Raw genomic sequence first — 26,534 nt, forward strand, 5'->3', positions numbered from 1 at the left:
TCGACTGAGCTTCATATTCCACCACCACTTAATGTGGAAGGAGTGACATTTCCTTGCTAACCTGAAAAAGCGCATCGAAAAAGTGATGAGCTTTTTTGAAAGTTAGTATCCAGACTACCTGGATGCTATCTTGCATGTAAGCAGTGATTGCTATGGACAGAATAGCCACTAGGACACCTGTGCTTTTTCCTCTTCCCTCTTCTTTCAAAAAAACTCCCTCTTCCCTGTCCACACACGCCTTTTCCCAAAAGAGCTTTCAGAAAAGGCATTCTTCCCTGTAGAATGAGGTTTACCAATGTCAGAAAAATCCCTGCTTTCTTTTGATTTTCTTTCGAAGTAACATGATTGCAGTGCGGAAATAAGTGAAGTTTTTTCTGGAAAAATGGCAATTTTTCAAAACAAAACAAAATCCTGTAGTCTGGATGCACCCCTTGTGAGCACCCTAATCAGAGGATTCTTCCATATTCGGACACAGGACTTGCTCCATCTCTCTTGATGGAGCTCTCCTATTTTGTATAATAGACTGAGTGATTTTTGGCACTGGGAATGGGATCTATATCACCCATTCTCTGCTGAGTGTCCCAACCAGTGGGCCAATTAGCACTGTGATATTTCCCAAGATGCAGTTTGGGGTTAATATTTGTGGGGTTTCCTGCTTCTCAGGAGATGGGGATATTGAACAGAACAAAATCCATGTCTAAAAAATTCACAGCAGAAAATAGACCTGCTAAGGTCCAGGTCTTATGGCAAGGGGTAAGTGCATTTCCCTGACTGATTTTTTTTAAATCTAGGAGTCCATTTCTTGTGGGCTGAATTTCAAACCATGAGACGCAGCAATTTCTTTCATTCTTGCATTGGCCTTCTGTTTGGTTGTGGATGCTCCTGCACTGATGCCTTCTCTTCTTCCATCATTGCAGGCTCAGGATGACAGTGACTATGAGCAAAGGTCTCTGTCCTGACAAACAGTCTGCGCTGATAATTTTGTAGGGAAATCCCAGTCTGTGTCAGGGCAGATCCTGAGGGATTTCCCTTTGTCTCTCCCTACAGCAGGGCGTGGCCTGAGGAATGGATACACTTTCTCTGAATTGTCAAAAGGAATCACTAAAATATCAGCCAAGGCATTGACATTATAAAATGAAATTGTCTCTGCATCTCTATCCAGATAAACTCCAATCACTGTCGGCCATAAATCCCACTCTTGGATTTTAGTATGTGCCTCAGTGGGGTAATACTGCCCCTCAGACCTCCGCAGGGACCAGCATCCCTCCACAGGTGGGTGCTCTAATGCTGCTTCTCTCACTTCACCCCTCACAGTCTCACTTAGCACCCCCAGCTCCCAGTCTGGTTCTTCCCCCACCTCCACCTCCCAATACAGCTTCCTCCTCACAAAACCCTCCCCCACTGCGATCAGGACTTCAGAGGGTGTGGTTGATTCTGGAAATCCAGGCTCATTCCAGACACTTCTCTTATCTGTAGATACTTTCAGTTCAGGGTGTGTACAATTTGGATCCAGAGTGATAGATTCTGGGGAGAGAAACCAGACCAAGGTTAACAAAACTGGGCACGTCTTGCCTTGAGAGGGGCCTAATAACAGTCTGTAAATATGTTACGTTCTATGAGATAGAGATATATTGTTCTTCATATCCACCAATGGCAGGACAGAAATGAAGTGCCTTAATCTTCAGCAAGGAAGATTTATGTTAGATATTAGGAATAGCTATCTAACGCCAAGGATGAGAAGCACTAGAACTGATTGTGGAAATGGAATCCCAACAATGGAGGTTTTAAAGAACTTTTTAGACAAACAGTCCAACATTTCTATGACCCTATAACCACACATTGGTAATAGATGAGACCCTATCAAGTTCCAAGAAGACAGCAAACCAGAAGGAGAGCAAGATTTAAAGGAAGAGCTTGGAGAACCCATCCATTCAATCTAATCCACATTCTGTGTCACTTGGCACAATTGACTCTTCTTCTGAATGTGCTACATAGGAGCAAGACCAGTCCACAGAGGGCCATAAGAGTGAGTCAAAATCAAATCCTTGCTGGTGCTGGGGAAAACCCATTCCTGCCCAAGCTCAGACATATGATTTCTTTGCAGACAGAGATGTAGTGAAGAGAAGAGAGCAGGCACCACATTGTTTCTTTAATCCTCTCTGTTCATAGAGTTGTGAACTTTAAATAAATGTGGCTTATCCTGGTACTTGTAACAGGGTCAATACATTGCAACAGAGAATTCAATCTTCTTTCACCGAAGCAAAACTAACTTGTAATAAGATTTAGTGGAGGACTGACCATACATGAGACTTCTGTCTTATATCCTGCAATGAACCCACTCCCCAATTGGGTGCTGATTGTTTGGAGGTTAGATGGTTCCAGCCATCGAGTCTCCTCCATCGCAATCTCTAACTGCAAACTACAGTTTTTGTGCTTTGCAACATTAACTAATATATGCTGGATAGTGCACATACATTGTGCTATATATGCGGTGTATTTAAAATGCATATAATTAAGCATTAATATAGCAGTTGTGTAGCCCAAATCCTGTTCACTTATGCTAAGTATCCCACAAATCTTGTATTAACTGAAGAAAACTTTGACTTAAATAGATTGGAAAACTGGCAATATCTAGACATATAATTGTTTCCATAAAGCAACAAAGAGGGAGTAGCCCTCTCAATCTATCCTAGTACAGGAACTATGAGGTGTCTGCATGCCCTTTAGAACTCAAAATGCACATACCCAGAACAAAGGTTAGGGTTCATCGTAAGACCAGAAAAAAGGGAGATGAAATCTGAATCTAGTTTCAAATTGTGTATATAGTAACTTTTACTGGGAAACAAAGGAGGGTATGAAAGTTTGGCCTTAAAAAAATGTAACATTGGGAAGCACACTTCTGTGTCAGGTCAGTGTTTTAACACTATTTAACACTACAGGAGACTGCTCTTCGTAGCGAGGTATTTCATAGAACCTTTTTCCTGTACCACATGACATATTAATGCTTAATTATATGATTATTTGGTCTTTTGAGCATATTTCATAATGATGAACCAAAGTGTGGTCAAATAATTTATCAGCAGACATATTTGGCCCAGCTCAGAGGCAACACTGCCTCCCAGAACCCTCCTACTCACCCATGTAGCTTCGAGCTTTCCTGAAATCTGCAAAGGAAGGAAGATGAATATGTTTATGGAAGTTGGCTTGCCTGGACCTTTGTAGAGAGAAGCAATGTCCTTCTGGAGCAGATTAGAATGTGCATATAAAGAATACTCAGTGCATGACATGTGACATAGAAAGACTTCACCTTACCTAATTCTGCAGTCAGTCTCTCTGAAATGGAAAGAGATTGTGTTATTCCCTGTAACTTAAGCGGAGCTCTGTTGATCCAAAGCCATGTGAATCTCTTTGAGTATGTCTAGACTACATGCCTGTCGCCAGAGGCATGTAAAATAGGCTACCCAACATCGTCAATTAAGTGGGGATTTAAATATCCCTGGCTTCATTAAAATAAAAATGGCCACCGTACTGTGCTGGCTCAGCTGATTGTCGGCACAGCATGCAAGTCAAGATGCAAGTGAGCATGCAGTCGACTGATCCCTTATGCCTTAGGATTCATAGCTCTCACATTTCTGATGGAGAACGCATGCATGCTGAAAAGGGTAAGGTGGCTGTCTCAGATTTGCCTCACACTCTTTTCTCTGTAGTATGATCAGCAGACAAGGCTTGTAGCATAGACGTTTCAGCACCACGTGCAGGGGGTAACTTCTGCTCAGTGATTCACTGACAGGGCAACTGACGCTCTTACCAATTCTCTTGCTTTGATCATGCAGTTCTGGGAAGAGAAGACAGTAACACAAACTCAGCATGTGGAATTTGTAGTAGAGCAATTTGAACCACATCGCTCAGAGCCAAAATTATGTTGGGTGAAGTCCACAGAGGAAAATAGGCATTAGCTCCCATTGAAATCAATGAGTTAGACACCCAATAACTTTGAGAATCCCACTTATTATTGTTAATGAACAAGAGCAGAGGCACTGCGTATAATATAACTTAAGAGCTCTGTATGCCTATAGTGCTGTATGTCCTTTATGAGACTGATTTGTAACACTGAGAGAGAGAGAGGCAAGACAGGTGAACAAATATTGGTTTGGGATCTATTCTGTTGGCAACACAGACAAGCTTTCAAGACCACAGAGCTCTAAAAGATATGATCTCACCCATCTATATTTCTCAGGACCAATACAACTACAACACCTCTATAACACTGAAACTACAAGGGCTTGTTTGAAGAGGCTTGGCTACTGAGGGTGCAGCTACACTGCACCGTAACTCAAAATACACAAATTGAGCCACACAAATTATGTATCTTATTTCTATGCTATTTCAAAATAGCTTATTTCATCATTTGGTGCTGTCTCTGGCTCTGTCTAGACTGCAGGGTTTTTTTCGAAAAAACTTCACTTGCATCTAGACTGCAGCTGTGTTCTTTCAAAAGTAAATTGAAAGAATGTGGCTTTTCTTTCGACGGCGGTACTCCTCATTTCACGAGGAAGAACGCTTTTTTTCGAAAGTGCTCTTTCGAAAAAAGGCGTTCTTGAATGCAAACAGGGCTTTTTCGAAAAAGAGCATTCAGACTACCTGGGTGCTTTCTTTCAAAAAAGCGACTCACTTTTTCGAAAGAAGAGGTTCAGTCTAGACACTCTCTTTCAAAAGAGGCTTGTAGTCTAGACGTATCCTATGAGGGTTAAGGGACATTATATTTTGAAATATAATGTCTCTTAACCCTCATAGAATGAGGTTTACAAGGATGTCAGAATAGCGAGCCCAAAGTAATGGGCTTGCTATCAAGATGCAGGATAGCTATTTTGGGATACTCCAGTATCCAAAAATAGCAATGCAGTGTAGATGTAGCTAGGGTGCGACTGTGGGGTTCATGAAATGAGGGTTTGCTGACTGAGAGTCAGGTGCATTTGAAGAGATGGGAGGGGATGAGGCATGACTAGAAAAGGAACAACACTGCAGCACGACTCTGTCATGGAAGTAGCTTGCCCAGCCCCAACTGTCCTTGTGTGTGACTAACCAGTGCAGTACATCCCTCTTGTCCATAAACATGACACTAAGTCAACATTGTGAAAAATGCCACAGAAAACTTAGCTGCTGCTCGTTCTGCTGTATATGACCTTATTTCTAACATTATGTCTAGAATACCCTCAGCTTCCAAAAGATATGCAAATTAGTTGTGAGTTTACATATCTTCTTCCAATCCCTTTTTCAGAAGAGGTTTTTTAAAAAAAAAAAAAAGTCTAGATGGGTTTTTTTTTGCAGAAACTCCCCATTTTTCAAAAGAACCCTTAATCCTCAGGAAATGAGGTGTACAGGGTGCTTTCAAAAAAGATTGTTTTTGCATGAAAACCTCCATCTACACTGCTTTTTCTTTTTCGAAAAAAACTTCTTCTGAAAAAGGGATTGGAAGAAGACACACAAATTCATCCCTAATCTGCATGTCTTTTGGAAGCCCAGGGTAGTCTAAATGTAGCCTATGGGAATTAACTGGGGTCAGAAAACCCACAAACATGGAGGTGAGTAAAGTTCCTACACCCAGAGGAGGTAAATTGTCTATTTAATTATAATGGGGAAACACAGACACAGGTTTACCAGGGGATTTATCAAAGTACCTGATTCCAACTCCTTCTTCAGAGCCTCTGGAATAGGAGAGAGAGAAGAGTCAGTCATGTGCTCTGCCATGCTTTGTACAGGTTAGGTAACAATGCTCCCCATGGCCAGCCACAGTGGAGATTGGGGAGGGGCTGTGCTGTATCAGCATTAGACATGACCATACTGGCTGCCTAGCCTAGCAATCCCTCTCACCAGTGATGGGATAGCTAAAGGAGACCCCTGGAGGTTTCAAGAGAAGAGGTAGGATGGTTATTTAGTTAAGACAACAGGGCAAGAAGCCCTCTGTTCTCGGATCTGCCACAGAAAAGCCTTGTTACCTCAGGCACATTCGTTCCTGCTTTGCAATTCCTTGTATTCACATAACAGAGTAGCCTGTCCCTAAGGGGCAAGAGGCCTGGGGTTAGCCAGCCACTTTCAAGCAGCACTGCTTGTGCCATAATTAACTATATCTTTGCCAGAGATGACAGGTTTAATTGGGGTCATGTGACAGCCTACACTGCCTGAGCCTTGGAAAACCCCATTTTGCAGCAGGAACTCTGGGAATCAAAAGACAGGACTGTACAGCCCTTTAAAGACTAACAAGATGGTTTATTAGGTGATGAGCTTTCACGGGCCAGACCCACTTCCTGAGATCAAATTGTGGAAGAAAATTGGCATGACCATATTTTCTTCCACAATTTGATCTGAGGAAGTAGGTCTGGACCACAAAAGCTCATCACCTAATAAACCATCTTGTTAGTCTTTAAAGTGCTGCATAGTCCTGTCTCTTTCAGCAAGACCAGACTAATACTGCTACATCTCTATTACTATTCTGGGAATCAAGATTGAGCTCTTGTGGAAGGACCTGAAGTAGGGTCTGGAAGAGAAGCTGAGGATATGGAAAGGAACCTGTGAGTGAAGGCTCGTGACAAAGTTAAACAGACTAAAAGGTACTACAGAGGGTCAGAGAAATGTTCATCAATATATGACAGTCTAATACGCATATATATCATGTTATTATTCCTGACAAACATATTAATATGTATTAAGTACACAATATAGCACGGTATTCTATCTATCTATCTATCTATCTATCTATCTATCTATCTATCTATCTATCTATCTATCTATCTATCTATCTATCTATAATGCAGCCTTGGGATTGGAAAATAGAAACTTTGTCAAAGGCAAAATGCATTACGGCTTGCTCTTGTACAAGCTGGAGAGGTACCATCATGGCCCAGTACCTGGAATGCTGGTGTCCAAAACAAGATAAGGAAAGGTATGGAACAAGAAGTTAAGGAACTGGGTCAAACTGGTGGGTTGAATTTTAGTGATTTTTTATAACTTGTAAAGTCACCCACTACATACTACAGTTACGCAGCTGAAACATGTAACTCTGGAAGCACATCTTTTGTGCAGGATGAATGAACAAAATTGCATGAAACGGCTTCCCAGAATCTGGTATTGCGTTCACCTTTTCTTCCTGTACTATGCTATTATTTCCTTTTAGCAATAAACTTGAAAAATGTTGATGGTTTGGCTCCTTGACTGCATTTCATGTCAAACAAAAGTGTGATCAAGCTATTGAGTATACGATTTATCCACAGAATTGTTTAGGACTTTTTGGGCCCAGATGGAATCCAGAATAGATGTGACTTAGCTAGAGGACTAGACTGTAGACAGAAATGGCTTAAGAAGGAACCCGCAGGGGTGCTGGAGGTGAAAATGCTTGCAATGCTATGCTCCAATGCTCAGGGGTGATATGGAGGTAGGCAGAACTGCTAACAATTCTCTGAACTGTAATTGTCTTACTTCTTGTTAATTAAACCTTTTGTCTATGTCTATATCGGCATTATTTTGCTCAACTGCTCTTTAATGCAAGAGTTTTTGCGTTAGAGTATTTGAGTAAGAGAGTGTCTAAACTGGCATGTGCCTTTGCGCAAAAGATGTGCTTTTGCACAAGAGCAGTATAGACGCTCTCTTGCTCAAGAAAGCTCCAATGGCCATTTTAAACATCAGGCTTTCTTGCACAAGAAATTGATGTTGCCTGTCTTCACTGGCCTCTTGCTCAAGAACAGTTGCGCAAGAGGGCTTATCCCTGAGTGGGAGCATCAAAATATTTGCACAAGAAGCCCTGATTTTATGCATTAGAACGTCAGTGTTCTTGCGCAAGTATTTGCAGCCAGTGTAGACAGGTGGCAAGCTTATATTTATACATGTAATATGTAATATTTGTACGTATGTATATGTGTATACAATGTAGACGTAGCCATATAGTTTAAATGAATCTCCAGCCTGAGTATTAGCTAATGAACTGAGTATCAGGGGAAACAAGAAATCTAGTATAGATAAGTAGTTAAGTTATTTAACTAGCTTGTGTTTTATGCCCCACTGTTCTCACAATTCACAGTGTTTCTTTTTTTATTTTCAACTAACAATGTTTTCTTGGTTAATGTGTGGCAAATCATAAATAAGGTCAAATAATTAATAATGTGATATATTTGTGTATTAGACTGTCATGTATGCTGATGCTGACACATCCCAGTTACCTGTAGGGACTACAAAACATGGGACCTCTGGAGCTTAGCACGTGGGCTAAAAGCCAAACACTCCTTAGCTGAAGCTGTAGAACCTCTTTGTAAATGGTCTCAGTGTTGCTACATGGAACAGTGAACCACACCCAATTGGATATATGGGTTACAAAAGGATTTATCAGCTCACGCTAGATTCCATGTTCCATTTTCAATCCACGAGGGAACTCACCAGAAGAGGCTTCGCTGAGTCAGCACTGATTCTTAATAATTGATAAAACTACTCAAAGTAGAAAGCCAGATTTTGCAGCCTTTACCCATGGAAGTTGCTCCCTAAGGCTATGTCTGCACTACGGGACTTTCTTGGAAAAAGATATGTGAATTACACTATGCAATTTGTTTACCTTTTTCCAATAGTTTTTTCGGAAGACGCTTTTCCAAAATTTGGCTCATCTACACTGGGCCAAATTTGGATAAAAAAACCCACTCTTTCAGAAGTGACCTTCTTCCTCATGGGAGGAGGAAAACAGCTTCCAAAAGAGTGCGTCTGCTCTTGCACAAAAAAAAAAAAAAAAAAAAAAAGCAGAAGAGCAGACGTGTTCCCTGGATGTGGCATTTTTTTCTGGGATACCTTTGATATCCTGGAAAAACCACATTGTGTAGACAGAGACTAGGACACCGAGGCTACATCTACACTATGAATTTTTTTGGCAAAAAATATGCTAGCGAGGGACTAATTTGCATGAGTTTCAATCTCATTTGCATATTTTCTTCTGATCTGGCAGAAAAGGGGGTTGTTGCTCAAAAAGAAAACATCCACACTGCTTGTTTTTGCACAAAATACCCCAGTGCAAAAACGGATCGGCATAAAACATGCAAATGAGATTGTGACTCATGCAAATTAGTCCCTCATTAGCATATTTTTTGCCAAAAAACCTCATAATGTAGATGTAGCCTGAAGTACAATGCAGTGTGAGTAAAGCTTGCAGAAGAAGGCCCAGAATCATCATGGCAAGCAAGAGCTCCGAGCTGAACCCCACCTACAGCAAGAAAACAGAAGCCCTGAATGTCAGGCTTCCCCTGCAAAGTACACATTTGTTAAAACTGTCAGAACCAGTGTGGGTAATGATAAAGGGGGATGAGGCAGAGAATCACGACACAGACCTGTTCCATTCAGCACCTCAAACCAGCTCACATAGTACTACAGAAAGATAATAATTAATAATAATAACTAATAATGCAAGCAACATACCCAGCGATAATAAAGTCTCCTCTTTGGAGTTTTTCTTCTGAGACACGTTTTGCTTCTCTATAATTTTAAGAGTTAAACTTGCAGTTAGAGACATAAAAGCTGTCTGAAGTCATAAGCAGTATGATCAATAAAATAACATGAACCGTCAGAGTACTATAGTCCAATATTCAGTGATCAGTGCATGGCCAAGTATCTGTGACTCTAAGCAGAGCCGTGAGAAATAGTGGCCTCTGCAGAGACAAGTTACTGAGCCAGATGGATTATTGTGTGGGGATGCCTGTGCTTCACCTGGAAATGGAACAGTTGGGTCTCCAAAAAAAATGTGCCAAAGGAACCAGAGTTCCCCAGAGCTGGTGTTGAAACTCCAACCTGTTAAAGTTAAAGGAATTCCACTCCTTCAAAGCTTCCATGGGCTATCAGGCTGATTATCTCCACCCTTGTCAATGCTAGACATGGACAGCAAAAGATGACCTAGAGGGACCATGGCCTTCTAAGGGGTATATTCAATAACAGGCATTCTGAAAGGTCAAGGACTGGGACCACTGTGACTACGTCTACACTGGCCCCTTTTCCGGAAGGGGCATGTAAATTTCACTAGTCGTCGTAGGGAAATCCGCGGGGGATTTAAATATCCCCCGCGGCATTTAAATAAAAATGTCCGCCGCTTTTTTCCGGCTTTTAAGAAAGCCGGAAAAGAGCGTCTAGACTGGCCCCGATCCTCCGGAAAAAGTGCCCTTTTCCGGAGGCTCTTATTCCTACTTTGAAGTAAATCACATTGCTGGACATACAGGAATATGAGCCTTTGGTCATGTAACTGACATGGATAGGCCCAGTGTTGCTGTTTCCACAGAGAATGAATCTGTTATTCATTGTTTTAAAAAAATCCCAGGCTTACAAAGACAGCCTCCCCACCTTGTAGTAACTCCAGATTAGCCACTCAGTGATTTAAAATAAACTATTTCCTCCTTCCTTGTGTCTTCCTTGCTCTTCACCCCACTTTCTGTTCTAGTAGCTGATTTATTAGTTTATAATTTGTTTACTTTCTTCATTGTATTCCTTTGTTATATATGGTCATGCCTATTAACTTTCAGAATATAATCTGAAGAAGTGAGTCTGTCCCACAAAAGCTCATCACCTAATAAACTATCTTGTTAGTCTTTAAAGTGGTACATATTTTTTTGTTGTTTTACCTAGATTCATACTCATCACCTTTATAGCCACGAAATGCCCAGACTCCATTAGTAAGAAGAAGTAGCACAAATGACACCCAGAATGCAGCCAGCCAGGGAGAAGTATGAGGGAAAATGTCATCTGTGAAGCAAAAAAATATAACAGTGCATAAGAAACATGGTCCCATCCCAGAATTGGAGGAATGAGACCCAATGATACTCAGCCAGTCCTAAGGATTCTGTTGCATGTAGGGAAGATGCTTGGATTATATTTCCTCAGGAACAGATTTGCAAAGGAATTAAGGTGACTGAAGTGGCAGATAGGAAACTAGTGAGATTTTCAAAGTGCCTTGGCAGATGGGTGATCTTTGAAAATCCTGGGAAGCATGAGCAACCCGCCTCTTTAGACACCTCAGTCCCTCACAAAATGATCTTTCGTTCTCCCACCTTTCCACCCAAGAAGTCAGTACTATTGGTGAGTGCAAAATGGTGCATAGATGGGGGAAGCAGTAAGAGTGATGTATATTGATTTAATAAGAATTTTGACAGGTCACATGAAATTCTCATGAAATGAGTACAGGAAACCCTTGTCATTTGTGGGAATACATTCCTGGCACCACTGCGAATAGTGACATTCATGAATAATAGAAGCTGAGGATACCATCTCTCATGGTGAACTCCCTGCAGGTCCCAAACTCACTCCAGACTGGGAACCATGATTAAACCATCTTGTTAGTCTTTAAAGTGCTGTTTTTTGTGACAGAGGCTAGGCGCTGCTATGAGTTCCCTCCGGCTCCCAGCCTTTGCCAGCCTCCTTTGCTGGCACAAGAGACTCTCACAAAAACACAGTGCCACATATAGTGATTCCGTGAATCACAAGAGTCTCATGTATAAGGAGGATGCACAACTGGCTGAAAGACAGTACTTAAAGGGCAATTATCTTTGGTTTACTGTCAAACTGAGAGGTCATGTCTAGTGGAGTCCAACAGGTGGCAGTTCTACATCCAGTACTATGCTATATTTCATTAGTAATTATTGGGGAGAATAGGCTATTAATATTAACAAGCTCAGAGGACTCACAAACAATTTGAAGGACAAGATCAGCATTGAAAACAAGTGTAATACAACAGAAAATATGTTTAAATTCAGCAAAATGTAATTCAATAAACATACCTATAAAGTGCTTAATTTAGGAAGAAAAATAAATGCACCCACACACAATGGGGAATAACTGGCTAGCTGGCAATACTGCTGAAAAAGATTAGAATATGGGTCAACAATATGATGCATCTATGAAAGGGTGCATTTACACTGCACCATTATTTCAAGATAACTAGCATTATTTTGAAATATCAATGTGACCATCTGCACAGTTATCCCATTATGGTGAAATAATTTTGAAATAATGGATGGCTTGCTCCAAACTCTGTAAATCTCAAGGAATAATGACTATTCTGAAATAGCTATTTCAAAATAAGGCATGTGTAGATGTGCCACTGCTGCTATTTCAAAATAGCCCCTCACAAGGACCATTCTAAATGATTCCTTCCCAGTGCCTCCTGGGGCTCTAAATCAACATAGTACATCTACATTAGGGAACCCTGGCTTGGTTCATTTTAAGGCGTCCCTGCAGTGTAGACATGCTACTTCGAAATAAACTATTTCGGAATAATTATTCTGGAATAGCTTATTTTGAAATAGGCATGCAGTGTAAACACACCCAAAAGAGACTAATATTCTGTCACCTTTTAACAGGAGTATTGTTTGGAAGGCACAGAATGTAATTTTATTACTCTAGTCTTCATAGTGATGCCTCCCATAGACTTTTGCATCCAACTCTGCAAGCCACACTTGTGAAAAAGTCATAGGAGAGAAACAAAAATGAGAAAAGGAATAAAAACCTGACTTCTGCAGACAATTTTAAAAATCATCTTATTTAGCCTTGAAAAAACAAGACTGAGGAAGGAACTTATAACAGTCTTCAAACATGTTATGAAGAGGATGAGACCATTATAAAGACGACAGTGATCAATTGTTCTCCCTGTCCACTGAAAGTAGAACAAGAAATAAGGGGTTTGATGTGAAACGAAAGAGGTTTGGATTAGACATTAGGGAAATCTTTCTAACTATAAAGGTAGCTAAACTCTGGAACAGGTTTGTGGCATCCCCATCACTAGAAAAGTTAAAAAAAGCTGGATAAAGACATGCCAGAGAAGGGCCTGCTTCATTATATTAATTTTGGGCCTGCTTCATTATAAGGGATGAAACGTAATTTTTCATCAATTCCATCCATGAGCAGAGTGAGTTTTAGCTACTGCACCAATATTGAGGTCATGTGTGCTCATTTGGATGTGTTCCACTATGGCACCCAGTTTATTAACACACAAATATGATCCCAGCCCCCACAGCAGAATCCCTCTCCTCACCATGCAGCATGTCCCATTCTTGGCTGCTGGAGCAGACCCTGCCTCCACCACCCCCACTATTTCTGGCCACAGTTGCCAACACAGGCCTAGTTCCCCTCTGACAAGTGGCAGCCCCAGCCATTGGAGAAAGCCTCCCCCCAAAGGCTGCAGAAAGTCCTGGCCCCTTCGGCCAGTGGCTCCCCCACCATGCTGTCTCAGCCGGCTCCACCCACCAGAGCACTTGTATCTGATGTACAAGTTTTGCTGCGTGACTCTCCAGAAGAAGAGTTTTTTGCATGGGAAGAATTTTGTGTGTGTGCTGCGCAGTCACACACTGTAGCGGGAACTATGCTTCCAACCTTGTATCCGTGAATCATCATTTTTCCTCCTAAGTGAAGCACTTTACATTTATCTTTACTGAATTCTCTACAGTTCTATGATGCCATGTCTGTCGTAGACCCACTCTGCAATCTCCCAGGGAGAGTTATAGTTCTCCTTCATTTGTTGGGTACTTTCTGCTCTCTGAAATTAAAAAGTCACATTTTGCTATTTGCGTATGGAAAGCCAAGCAGAGACAAAGGGCACATGGTCTCCAAAGCCTACAATGATCTGGGAAAATATTTAAGACCAAAATCCACGCTATAATGAGCTTAAAAAACAAACAAACAAGGTTTGTTCTGGTCATGGTTTGTTCTGGTCTGTGCCCATCGGCCAACACCTGCTGGGTCACTGAAGGTGATTCAGAATGAAAAATTGAGAATTTTCCCCCCAGTCATTCTTCATGCATAGGCCTGGGCCTCTTGCCGGTGGAGTTCAGAGGCCAGGCAGTGTTACCTCTTGGAGCAAAAGCACAGTGTGATCCCCAGCTCATGTAGATGTGCCTGCACTAGCTCTGCTTGAACTAGAAAAATTAGCCCTATGCCTGGGGTTTTATGGTAGCAGTTGGTCCCAGTTGGTCTGGGTGTGTGTCCAGGGATCTGGATGGTTTGATACTTGGGTGACTAATCTGAGCTGCCATAATTATTACCCTGCTTACAGGAGCCTGGTAGGTGATAGCAAAGGAAGCAACAGCTCCAGGGCCCAGCGATTCAAAAGTGCCTGGGGTTCCCAGCCTCTGCTGCTGCTATTGAGGTGGCAGTGGGAGCCTTTAGCCTTTAAAATCACTGCTGGAGCCCTGGGAGTTGAATTCTATGCGATGTTAAGGGCTGGCTGAGGAGATGCACTCGTGGCAGCGCTGAAGGCTAGCTGTCCCCAAACCTGTCCCTTCCACCCAAGACTCTGCCCCTTGCAGGAGCATGTAGCCAACCCTGCCAGCCACCTTGCCCATGGCTTGCATTTCTGTCCTCTAACTTGCCCCAGTTGCACTGGTGTTCTAGCTGGTGCTGGGCTAGAGTACGGATATCTATGGGAATGGGACTCAAATGTCTCTCCAAAGCCACAGAAACATGGTGACAACTTATGATTACAGTCGTGTGGGTCACAATCCCCTCATTAACCTGTGTTACTACTGGTGCGTGTTAATACAAGAAAAGAAACTAAACATGTAAAATGGAATTTGGCTGAAGAGTCTCCGCTGGGACACTCGTGTTAGAAAATGCAAAACGTGATTTTATTTTTCATCCAGAGCTATTACACATGCAGTGAGAATGTGAGACAATGATTGCTGTGTCTAAACTGGCTCAATCTTGCGCAAAAGTGACTGTTCTTGTGCAAAAAATTGCTGCCTGTCTACACTAGCTGCGTGTTCTTGCACAAATTCTAATGTATAAAATCAGGGCTTCTTGCGCAAGAACTCTGACTCTCCCGCTCAGGAATAAGCCCTTTTGCGCAACTGTTCTTGCTCCAGAGGCCAGTGTAGACAGGCAACATGAATTTCTTGCTCAAGAAAGCCTTATGGTTCAAATGGCCATCAGAGTTTTCTTGCGCAAGAGTGTCTACACTGGCATGGATGCTCTTGCACAAAAGCACATGCTAGCGTAGACGCTCTCTTCTGGAAGAGCTTTGCAGAAGAACTTTTCTGCAAAAGAGTTTTTGTGTGAGAACGTGCCAGTGTAGACATAGCCTAGTCAGTTTGGATCTCTACAAAAAAGGGAGAAGATTGCTCGTTATTCCCCACACTCCCCACCTCCATTACATAAAAAAAAAAATAGTAGCCAAGGAGCAAATTCAAAGCGAGAGACCACCCCCTCCTCTTCCTCTATGACACCCTCCTGGGTGAGGGGTGACTCACGTGAGAGATGAATGGCAGATTGTTGCTCTGTCTTCAGTAGGTTATTCCTCACCACACAAGCAATTGGTGCTGCTGATGCTTCTCCACCTGGGACAGTGACTTGGCCCAGAACACTATATAGATGGTCACTGTCCTGAGTCATTCCAACCTTGGACTCCAGTGCCAAGATTTGCCCTTTATTTCCAATCCACCGGAGCTCAGGTTTGGGGAACCACCCTCCAGATTTACAGGCCAGCCCAATCCCCTGGCCCTGGGGACCCAACACATCAATGAACACTGGAGCCACAGCTGCAGGGAGAGACAGAGAAATTAGATTCTTGATAATCAACAACCTACTGCTGACTAGTAGAAAACTCTATAAGGCTATGTCTACATTGCACACTTATTTCAAAATATGCTGTTCCAGAATAGTTGTTCCAAAATAGCTTATTTCAAAATAGCATGTCAACGCTGCAGGCAAGCCTCAAATTTAGTCTGAAGCAGACTTCCCTAATGTAGACTTGTTATCTCAATTTAGAGCCCTAGGAGGCACTGAGGAGGAATATAGCCCTATTTCAGTGGAGCATCTGCACACACCTTATTCTGAAATAGTTATTTTGGAATATGCATTTTTTTTCATAGACTCAGGTTTCCAGATTTTGGAATAAGCCATCCATTATTCTGAAATTATTTCAAAATAATGGAATGGATGTATAGATGCTCACATTGTTAAGTTGAAACAACGCTAGTTATCTCAAAATAACAGTGCAGTGTAGATGCACCGTAACTGACCAGGAAAGTGTGTGCCAGCCCTCTCAAATGGTTAGTCTAGTAAGCGTTGGCTAAGAAAAATAACTCTTCTATATCATAATGTTAGAATTCTCATTCTAACAAGATATAGAATGTACGAGTAAACAAATTAACCAATCAACTTAGTTTTTTACATGTGTAACACATTAGCCTCAAGACTCAAGAGGGCCATTACCAATGTAAAGCATTATTTAAAGATCACCCATTTCTCAATTTCTGGAAAGGAAATACAGTGGTGGTGAAAACACTTCATACTGCAACACTACACTTCAGTTTAAATGAGGAGATGAAGTGTGTTGACCCTGCCTGTGTCTCCACACTCCTTTCACAGGGCATACTCCTCAATTCACCAAATGGTGAGGACAAGTTTCATGCAAAAGGCGCAGTGCCCCTAACACTGCACTGAGGTCAGTGCTCAGTTCATACCTTACTGAGTGATTCACTCCATTCTCTGCAGCACAGTGCCCCTTAGCATCCCATTTGGACACTGGGGTTAGTTAGTACTAGGATTGAATTTGTTATATCCCCAGAGCAGCAGGTAATGTTGCCGAGAAAAATCTCAAACTCTGTGATAGAATACAGGTCTGTATTCCCACCCTACACGCTACTGTAATAATCTTTGCACATGGTGTGAATTGTAAGTTATCATTGAAAAACTTCTAATTTGCTGGTCATTATTGTCCTGGGAAAATATGTGTGGCAACATTGCATGTGAAGTTCCAATATTCCCCAGTATGATGTTAAAAGTTCATGATCATGAGCTATCTTGAACAATGGAGTGTGCATTTGCCTTAATTTGCACGTAAGCAGTAAAAAGAATCAGGAAGCAGAAAGGGAAAACAAAATAAGCACAAACAGGTGGAGACCATGCTTCCATAAAAACTGTACCCCTTAGTTCCCTTTTGGAAAATACAAAAAGAAGGCGCAACCATCCAAAGACACATCCCAAGACACCCCCTCTCTCTCCCTGTTTCTGGCATTGCACTTAAGAAAAAAAAATGGAAAACAGACATTGAGTTTTGTGGAAAGAGGTCCAGACTTGAAGAGCCAGTAGTTTTGCTGGTAGCATATGTTAAGAAACATTGGTAAAATCAAATGTAGTTTTCTAACTTAACCAGTAGTAGGTATTATATCTTTATTTCTTGTAGTCAGTTCTGATCGTTGTGCCTCATTACTTGTGTTCACTTAAAATCTCTCTTTGATAGTTAATACATTTGTTTGATAGTTTAATTTAACCCAGTGGCTGTGTCTAGATTGGCAAGTTTTTGCGCAAAAGCTACTGCTTTTGCACAAAAACTTGCCAGCTGTCTACACTGGCCGCTTGAATTTGCACAAGAGCACTAACTTTGTAATGTACAAAATCAGTGCTTCTTGCGCAAATACAATGACACTCCCACTCGGGCAAAATGCTTTTGCGCAAGAGGGCCAGTGTAGACAACCCAGAATTGTTTTGCGCAAAAAAGCCTCGATGGCAAAAATGGCAATTGGGGCTTTTTTGTGCAAAACCACATCTAGATTGGTCACGGATGCTTTTGCGCGAAAGCATCCATGCCAATCTAGACGCGCTTTTGCACAAATACTTTTAACGGAAAAGCTTTTCCGTTAAAAGTATTTGCACAAAATCATGCCAGTCTAGTGTGTTTAAGCAGTTTGAGCAACACCAAACTGGTGTCGTGACAAGCTGGTTTGTATTATTCCCTTAATAAATGAACATAATAAATCTGGACTGCCTGGGAGAGGGTTGGACAGTGCCGGATATATATTTCTGGAGAAAAGTTGGTAACCAGAAGTCTGTTGGGGTCACCCTGCTGTATAACTCAGGTTGGTTAGACCAGACTCATAGGTTTCAGCTACACAAACACATGTGCAAGTTGCCAGCATGAAGGAGGCTGACTATGAGCAACTCAGGCTGTAGGTTACAACTGCAAGGCATTGCAAGACACCGCAGGTTAAATGGCAGTGCAGGGCACATTTTCTTATCAGTGTGGATTGCATAGCCGGCCTGCATTCCAAATGAGATGATCTTGACATATCTTACCTGCAATCTGTAGCTCAGTGTTGACCTCATGACTCCATGCAGGAGACTTCACAAAACAGATGTATGTCCCAGCATCTGCAACATGGAGCGTCTTTAGCTTCAGTGATACATTCCCATTCCTCAGTTCCTTCTGGAACAACTCTGTCCGATTCTGGTAATTTTCTCCTGATGTGTCCAGATTAGGTTGATCTTTGTACCGATGGACATTCACATATCCAGCTTCATTGTGTGTCTGTTCAATTTTGGTCCACAGCAATTCCATGTCTGCAGGCCAAGTCTTGGGTGAGAGCTGGCAGGGTAACACCATATCTTGACCAACAATCCCTATAATGGGGTGGGGTGATCCAGACAGGGAGAATTTCTCTGTAAGAAATAGTCCAAAAAGAGCAGTGAAAGGGATATTCTGTCCCTGGGAGGAGAGGTATTCACCAGAAGTTAAATGAGCATAAATTCCAAGGCTGTAAAGGACCTTTGTGATCAAAATGAAGATAGCTAATTACAATAAGGATAGATATTAGACACACACAGAGGGATAATTGATTAGCAGTACATCATCATATTGACCTCAGCTGATAATCCCAGAAGTGTAAGAGCCCAGAGTCTTTCAGCTGACCCAGTCTGTACAAATATGTCTGGATAGTTCAACTTGTATTTATAATGGGGCTGCGTGAATTGAGTTTTGTGGTTGGGTGGCTAAATTATAAAAATCATTTTGTTTGAGGTTTTGGTTTTATTTTCATTTTGCTTTGGCTTTCAGTGACATTTTCACTTTTTGGCAGGTTTTCTATTTTAAAAAAATAAATGTAGTTCCATTTCTAATCATATGTTGAAAACTTTCATTTGAAAATATTGAAACAAAATATTTCAAACAAAAAAAAAAGTTTTTCTTTCACCCAAACAAAATTCTGGAATACTTTGAGTAGACCCAAAACTGCCGTCCTGCTGACGAGATTATTTGTCAAAGATGCTGCCTTGCTATACTTCATGACCCCTTTTTAGTCCATTATCCACACATTCTACTGCAGGGATGAATCATTGTGGATTTTTGCCTATTTCCAGACAAATATAACCATGTGATTTCACTTGCTCCTTTTGATGAGCATGCAGGGTGGATGCTCTCTTGTGCAAAAGCACATTACTTTTGCATTGCGCTCTGAGGTGTGGATGTGCTCTTGTGGAAGAAGAGAATTCTTGGGCCAGGTGAGAAGCCTGCAGTGTAGACGTAGCCATGGAGGGCTAGTCTGCCCTAGACTTGCTGCAGCAGAGCAGTTGTCCCCATGTAGCTGCACTGCTGAGCACTCCTAGTTCAGAAGATCTCTCATCAATGTAATTACCCTGCCTCCCCCAGCAGTCAGCCGGCGAGCTTACGCTGCTGGCATCGGGCTGTCCATCGCAACCCTTAGGTCAGTGTAACTTGCAATGCTTCGGGAGGTGGCTTCACATAGAATCACAGAATCATAGAGCTGGAAGAAACCTTCGAAGGCCTTAATAAACATCCTGTGTATTAAGTCTAAATAAAGCAAGCACTACTGTGCACAAGCAATAAGTGTAAACCAGATTAACTCCCTTCTCCTGGTGCTTGGGCCACATGCAGAAATGACTGAGGCTCAGCAAGCAGGGGAGCGTAATTTACCTCAGAGAGCAGCAGCTCCTGATTTCAGAATCCAAAGTCCCCCATTCAATCTCTCCTGCCCATGATTGGCCTGGAGTGGGGAGTTACTCAGGCAACACATTCCCTTTGCAGAATGCAGCAAGGTGGGGTCTCCTTCCCTGAAAGGTGGAGTGTAAAAGCTACAGGATCTAATCTTTTGCGGGCAGCTCTGCTAAGTCTGCTGTTCAGACAGGAGTCTCTTGTCCCCAGATGAGTTCAGGACAGCCTCTGCCTTGGCACTAAATCCTGACTTGGGAGCGCTAGGTTGTGTCTAGACTACACCTCTCTGTCGACAGAGAGATATAGATCAGGCAAGTCGAAATCGCTAATGAAGGTGCGATTTAAATATCCTGCACCTCATTAGCATAAACATAGCTGCCACTTTTATTTTAAACAGAGTTTTTTTAAAAAAAAACCAAAACAAAACAGCACTCTAGACACCAATCTATTGAAAATAAAGCCCTTTTCAACAGATGCTGTAAACCTCATTTTTTGAGGAATATAGGATCTGTCAAAAAAGGCTTTATTTTCGACAGATCCTCATCTAGACTGATGGTTTTTTATTTCAAAAATCCGTTTTGAAAAAAGTGGTGGCTATATTTATGCTAATGTGGTGCAGGATATTTAAATCCCGGCTTCATTAGCAATTTTGACGTGCTTGATTTGCATCCGTCTGTCGACAGAGATGCCATCTAGACGTAGCCCAAGAGGCAAGCATTTTCTAATCCCCTCTTGACCCAGTGGCCTGCGCTATGCTGGAAATCAAACTAGATCCCCAAACTGGTCCCTTCTGATCTTGGGATCTACACATTGATTCGACTGAAGAGTCCGTTACTAAATATTAGAAGATTTACCTGAATATTAGAAGGTTTCTCAGGTGCTTAACTCAATTCATTTTTGTTTTTTGGAAAATAAAATGAAAATGTCCACGCTTCATTTAAATCAGTGCTCTGGGGTAGGCTGGAGAGGAGGAGTTCAGGGTGCAGGCTGCACTGGGGAGGGGAGCCAACTCTAGCTCTCCATCACCTCAGCAGCTTGGGCCAGGTGAGAAGTGCCTCTCCATGGCAGCATCAGCTCCAGTGGGCACAGCTGAGGGAGGGGCTCATGTCCTTGATCTGGGGCAGCTCCAGGTTGATCTGTCTCCTGCACTTCCCAGACAGAGAGAGAAATGGGGCAAACTGTACTTTCTCCTTGCACCCTGCTGAAAAAGATATAGTCAGCAATGTTCTTGCATGAATTGAGGGGGGTGGGGGAAATCAGCTCCCCCCCCAAAGGTCACCTGGGTGATGGGAGGCTAGGGGCTAGGCAGTCCTGGACAGGAGGGGGCATTTCCAGCCAGTCCCTTTCACCTGCCTGGCAATTCTGTCTCTTTTCTGTATGATTGTATGAGACGCAATCCCATTCCAGGCACATCCCATTTTCCTGGCACAACCAAACCCTGACCTTGCTTTCGGGTATGATAAGATGTACACCGAATTTTGTGGTCCCAGCTCTTACCATTCAGGGGACATACTTTAACTAACAGACAGACAGACACATGGATACAGAGACAGACACACAGACTCTCTCAGGGTACACAGGCTCTATCCTCATTTTTTGAGGAGTAACGTTAGTTTGAACCAACAGGTTTGGTTCGAACTAATGCATCCTGGCGCACACTTTCACTTTTGAAATAACTGTTGTGCAGAGTAACGCGCTAGCGAGATCATGCTAATGAAGCTGGGATATTTAAATCCCTGTTTTATTAGCAATTTCGGTCACCTACATTTGCACCCCTAGTTTGAACTAGGGAGCAAGTGTAGACATACCCTCAGTTATATAGTAGATTTAATCCCCTGCATATACTTAAAACTAATCAAGTTTCCCCATAACCTTCTCTTTGTAAGCACAATAGATTGAGTTCATTAAGTCCTTCAGGAAAGGCAGTTTTCTAATCCTTTAATCATCTTGTGGCTCTTTCTGAACCCTTTCCAAGTTATCAACATCTTCTTTCAATCATGTACACTAGAACTGGACACAGGATTTGAGAGAGACAAGGCGGGAGAAGTAATATATTTTATTGGACCAATTGAGACACCAGCTTTCAAGCTTACTCAGAGCTCTTCTTCATCATCAGAAGTTGGTCCAGTAAAAGATATTTTCTCACCCGTCTTCCTTTAATACCCTGGGACCAACACAGCTACAACAATATTGTAGAGTAGTTGCATCAGTGCCAATTACTGAGGTAATATGACCTCTTCTCTGTTGCTCAAGATTCTTCTGATTATGAATTCCAGGACCACTTTAAGACTTTTTGGCCACTGAGTCATACTTGAGGATTATGTATCAGCTGTTCATTGTCCAGGAACCCTAAATCTTTTTCAGTCATTGCTCCCAGGACACAGCACCTCATCCTCTATGTACAGCCTGTGGGGTTGTTCCTTGATGTACACCTTGATCTATCTTGTCATTTAAATCCATCCCTGTCCCTCCCTTCACCAGAACTGCCTCTTCCTGAAGTATTTCATTCCATCAAAGTGCTGCAGGAGGTTCATTGGACCTAAGCCTCCACCTGCTCCAAATCCCACCTCATAGAGAGAAGATACTTATGTTGTGGGACACCGGTGGGGATTGTATACGGAGGTTGGACAATCCTTGCTCAAAGTTACAGTGTTGCTGGGTTATTTGACTTGAGGTGGAGGTGCTGATATTCATTATGTGAAGAATTTTCAAAACCCTTGCCCAGGACAATGGAGGGGGATCTTTTAAGATTCTAGTTGTGAAAATCCCAATAAAAGATGGAAAAGGAAGTCAGTGGAATTAAAGTGTCTTTACCAGAAACCGAATGGGTCAGCAGGATGAGAATCCCCAGGAGGTCTGCACTGAGCCACTGTGGAGCCATTGAGGCAGGTGGAATTTGTCAGGCAGGGACCTGAAAGGGAAAGAACAGTGAAAATAAAACCCTACCATGAGAATACCATATGAAAGGAGCAGTGGGTCTCATGCCCTATATGTTTGCCTGTCTCAACATGGACTACTCTAGGGGTGGGCAAATATCGGCCTGCAGGCCAGATCTGGACTATCAGTGTTAGCCCTTGGCAGGTCCCCACACTGAGGATTACAGCTCCCATTGGCCATAGATCTCAATTTCTGGCCATTGGGAGCCGCGATCACCGGGACCTGCAGAGGGGCAGGTAAATATAGTGGCAGCCTACCAGGGGATAGTCCTAATAAACTACTGCCATTTTATTGCTCTACTCAGACTCTAAAATCAAACACCAGCATCTCACTTGGGTGGAGAACACAGGGTAGCTCTGCACAGGAATTCACTACAGCTGCTCTCCATTGTGCTTGTCTGTTTTGTTTAATACAAGTTTTATCCTTCTCCCATTATTGAACAGATTGTAGTTTAATGAACCCCGAGATTATGACACTGTGGTCCTGCCTCCACTTGGAGTGGCTGTGATGGGGGAGGGTGGATTGGCAAAGGGGATTGACCCATTTTTACTCAGAAGGGATTGCAAAGGACACAAGGGACTTCACTGAAATTACAGCTTCTGCCCCATTGAAAGCAGAGTCCTAGCAAAGCCAGTAAAAACAGCTTCTAACCAGTGTGTAAAGGGGCCGCATGAACACCTCTCCTAAGTGTATAAATCCCCACAGTGAAATGGACCCAGGGGCCCATCTACTTCAATATCTCATCTCTGATGCTGTCCAGCACCAGCTGCTAGAAGCTGCAAAGAACCAGGCAGTAAGTAGATCTGGGCTAAAGTAACCAGAACCATGGGGCATTGTGTTTTTGTCGTTAACCCTTGTTGTTGTAATTCTTGACCCTTCCCAGGGACTCAGGACTGTCTCCTGCATTTGTATTTTACTCCTCTCTCTGTCAAGTCCCCTGCATTGGGGGGGAGGGGGAGGGGAGGGCAGGGAGGGATAGGGTTAGAGTTAAGGGAAGATTTTCCCTCCAAAGAAATTTCTCCTTTGGCTCTATCAGTGCTGCTTCCAAGGTCCCCAGAAAGTCACCCATGAGTGACATGAAATATTCCCCTCCCCCACGAGAGCTGGGTGTTGGCTCTCCTCAGTGCTCCCAGCCCCATTGGCACAGAGATTGGACTTTGCCTGCTCACAGGGAAGCACTTTCTGATATCGTTCAGCAGCCCAGCCTCAGTGCAGAGGGCAAGAGTCTGCCCCCATCAACTGACAGCTTGAAACAAGAGCTGTGGTGTGGGGGGAGGGAATGACCCTGTGGCTTGCTATGGGGTGTTAAGACCCAGGCTCTGCAAAGGTGGGTGACCCTGTCAATGTCTGTGTGGCAGAGAGGGCTCAGCCCATCAGTCATCCTCCCAGCTGCTGGAGTAAGTAGTGGGGACTGTACTGTTACCCCTACTAAGGTAGAGAGATGCCCTCTTCCTCCCAAGTGGCCCCATTCTGCTTAGTCTCCATGGGGTGTGTCTAAACTACACGGCTGTGTCTAGACTGGCCAGTTTTTCTGGAAAATCAGCTGCTTTTCTGGAAAAACTTGCCAGCTGTCTACACTGGCCGCCTGAATTTCCACAAAAGCACTGACTTCCTACTGTAAGAAATCAGTGCTTTTTGCGGAAATACTATGCTGCTCCTGTTCGGGCAAAAGTCTCTTTTGCGCAAAACTTTTGCGCAAAAGGACCAGTGTAGACAGCTGAGATTTGTTTTGCGCAAAAAAGCCCCGATCGTGAAAATGGCTATCGGGGCTTTTTTGCGCAACCCAACATGTCAAATACCTACAGAGGGGAAGTTGTAGTCACATACAGCTGGGGTGAGTTTTATTATTCACTTTCTTCAAATACCCCTTCTCTAGGCAAATTAGTAGTAGGTCTCTCTGGGTCTTTCAGGACATTTAATTTTCCTTTCTGATCTTTACAGTGCAGGTTGTACCTCCATAAACCTGGCAATATCCATGATCCAACAGAACCATGCATGTACCTGGACCAGAGAGCATCGGGCTGGGAATCCAGGGACAGCAGTGTTCAGCAGCCTCAGCAAGAGCTGGGAGCCCATAGGAGGCCCAGGGCCCAGAAGCTTCTACTGCTCTCATAAAATACACACAGAAGCTTTTGTTTCTTCTTTGTTTGCTGCTGCACCTGCTCCCCTTTCCTCTGCTTTCAGTTTCAAACACAGGGATCAAACTCAAGGTGACTAACGTCTCCTTCTCATTCAACGCTTCTGACACCAAGGAATGGTCTTGAGCGTCATAAAATATCAAACCAGTGAATGAGAAAGAAATACAAGCTTGTTGCAAACAAACTAGAGTGTATCTGTGGTGAACATTGTGCTCTGCATCCCTGCTTCCAGGGCATGGTTTCTAACACTATATTCCTAATGCTAGCCCTACAAGGAAAGCTCTCTAAATTACAATCTTGCCCAAAAATGTCTCTACACATGTCTCAGGAATGAAGAAATGGAGGTAAAGCCACAGAGCTGCCACCCCCGCCCCCAGTGTCATGGCTGGCACATGGCTCTGGGTTGCCCTATTCCGCTCAAAACAGGAGAACACACAGGGCAGCTCTCGCATTTCTAGAAATTTCTATTTTCTACACAGGTCTTCCTCTCAGGACAGCAGCCCAGCTGTTGGCTCACAGAGGCCCCGCAGTGTAGACAGGGCCATTTTGCACACAAAAAAACCTTTTGCGCAAGAACCCTTATTCCTCAAAAAAGCAGGTATACAGGATCTTGAGCAAAAGATTTTTTTTACCCCAGCTACACTGAGGTTTTTTTGCACAAAAACCTCTTCTGCAAAATGGAATGGAAGAGACTATGCAAATGAGAGCACGAGAAATGCTAATGAGCGCTTCTTATTCATTGTCTCTGCTGACAAAGGCTGCAGTGTAGATGTAGCCTGAGCGTGGTGGGGTTTCCGTCTCCTGCTGGAAGGTTAGGGAGCTTTGTAGGGAGCATGCAAAGAGCAGCCATCTCAAAAGACCCAGCCTAGAGCAAACTGGCAAGGGATCAGTCTCTCATCCATGGGGAGCAGCCTGATTTGGCACTCCCCAGTTGTGGTGATTGGGTGTCAATGTCTTGGATTCTAAGAATAAGCAGCATTCCATTGCAAGCATTCAGAGAGGGTATTTACATCATATCTAAATTCTCTCTGTGCATGCTGAGAACACAACAGGCACTGGGAGGCAGGGCTCTGATGTTTTGCTTGAAATCATGTGACAAATCCATATGCCCTGTTACACATATGCCCTCTGTTGATAGGTCTTGGACTTCTATCCATATGCCCTCTGTTGATAGGTCTTGGACTTCAAGTCACAAACACCACATGGCAATGTGATATCATAAGTAAATTAAGGACAGAGCCATGAATCTCACATCATTGGGTTGGTCTTTCACTGATGAAGGGAGATGGGATGGGGCTGTCACGCAGGTGAAATGTTCCCAAGAACAGTTGCAGGCAGCCTAGAAAAGTGTTAAGGCCAAAGAATGATGGAAAGGAACCTACCTTAATGCCTCAAAATGTTCTTTTAGTGGGAAGAGCCTTCCTTCAGCCATCCATGAAGCTCGTTCCTGTGTTATGCACAAACCCCCCCCCCCCCCAAAGAATCAATATGGGAACACTGTGAGAGAAAGGGAAGAAGAGAGAATGAACCATCCACTTCTTCAACAAAAGAATTGTCTGGAAACTGATCAGGGAAAGTGAAAGCACAAGAGAGCTGGTTACACATTAATCTTTGATATCAGTAAACTCATTGATAATGGATTTTTCAGTTCAGGGAAAGAACAAAAAACAAACAAAAAAGCCACACCTGGGCTGTGTCTAGACTGGCCAGTTTTTCCAGAAAATCAGCCACTT

At 43.0% G+C, this 26,534-nt stretch overlaps 1 protein-coding gene across 1 annotated transcript; it reads right to left on the bottom strand.

The window, feature by feature from the left end:
- Positions 1–693: 693 nt before the first annotated feature.
- LOC102452824 (butyrophilin subfamily 3 member A3-like) lies at positions 694–26,534 on the bottom strand. Its single transcript, XM_075914355.1, has 11 exons — positions 26,184–26,534; positions 22,541–22,637; positions 18,076–18,438; positions 15,249–15,536; positions 10,654–10,755; positions 9,445–9,501; positions 5,679–5,705; positions 3,809–3,835; positions 3,313–3,333; positions 3,138–3,164; positions 694–1,524 (listed from the first exon to the last, which is right to left on the bottom strand). Exons 2-11 carry the CDS (start codon positions 22,605–22,607, stop codon positions 935–937), a joined length of 1,569 nt encoding a protein of 522 aa, XP_075770470.1. The 5' UTR covers positions 22,608–22,637; positions 26,184–26,534; the 3' UTR covers positions 694–934.

The sequence above is a fragment of the Pelodiscus sinensis genome, chromosome 33 (genome assembly GCF_049634645.1).
Source record: "Pelodiscus sinensis isolate JC-2024 chromosome 33, ASM4963464v1, whole genome shotgun sequence".
Lineage (NCBI taxonomy): Eukaryota > Metazoa > Chordata > Testudines > Trionychidae > Pelodiscus > Pelodiscus sinensis.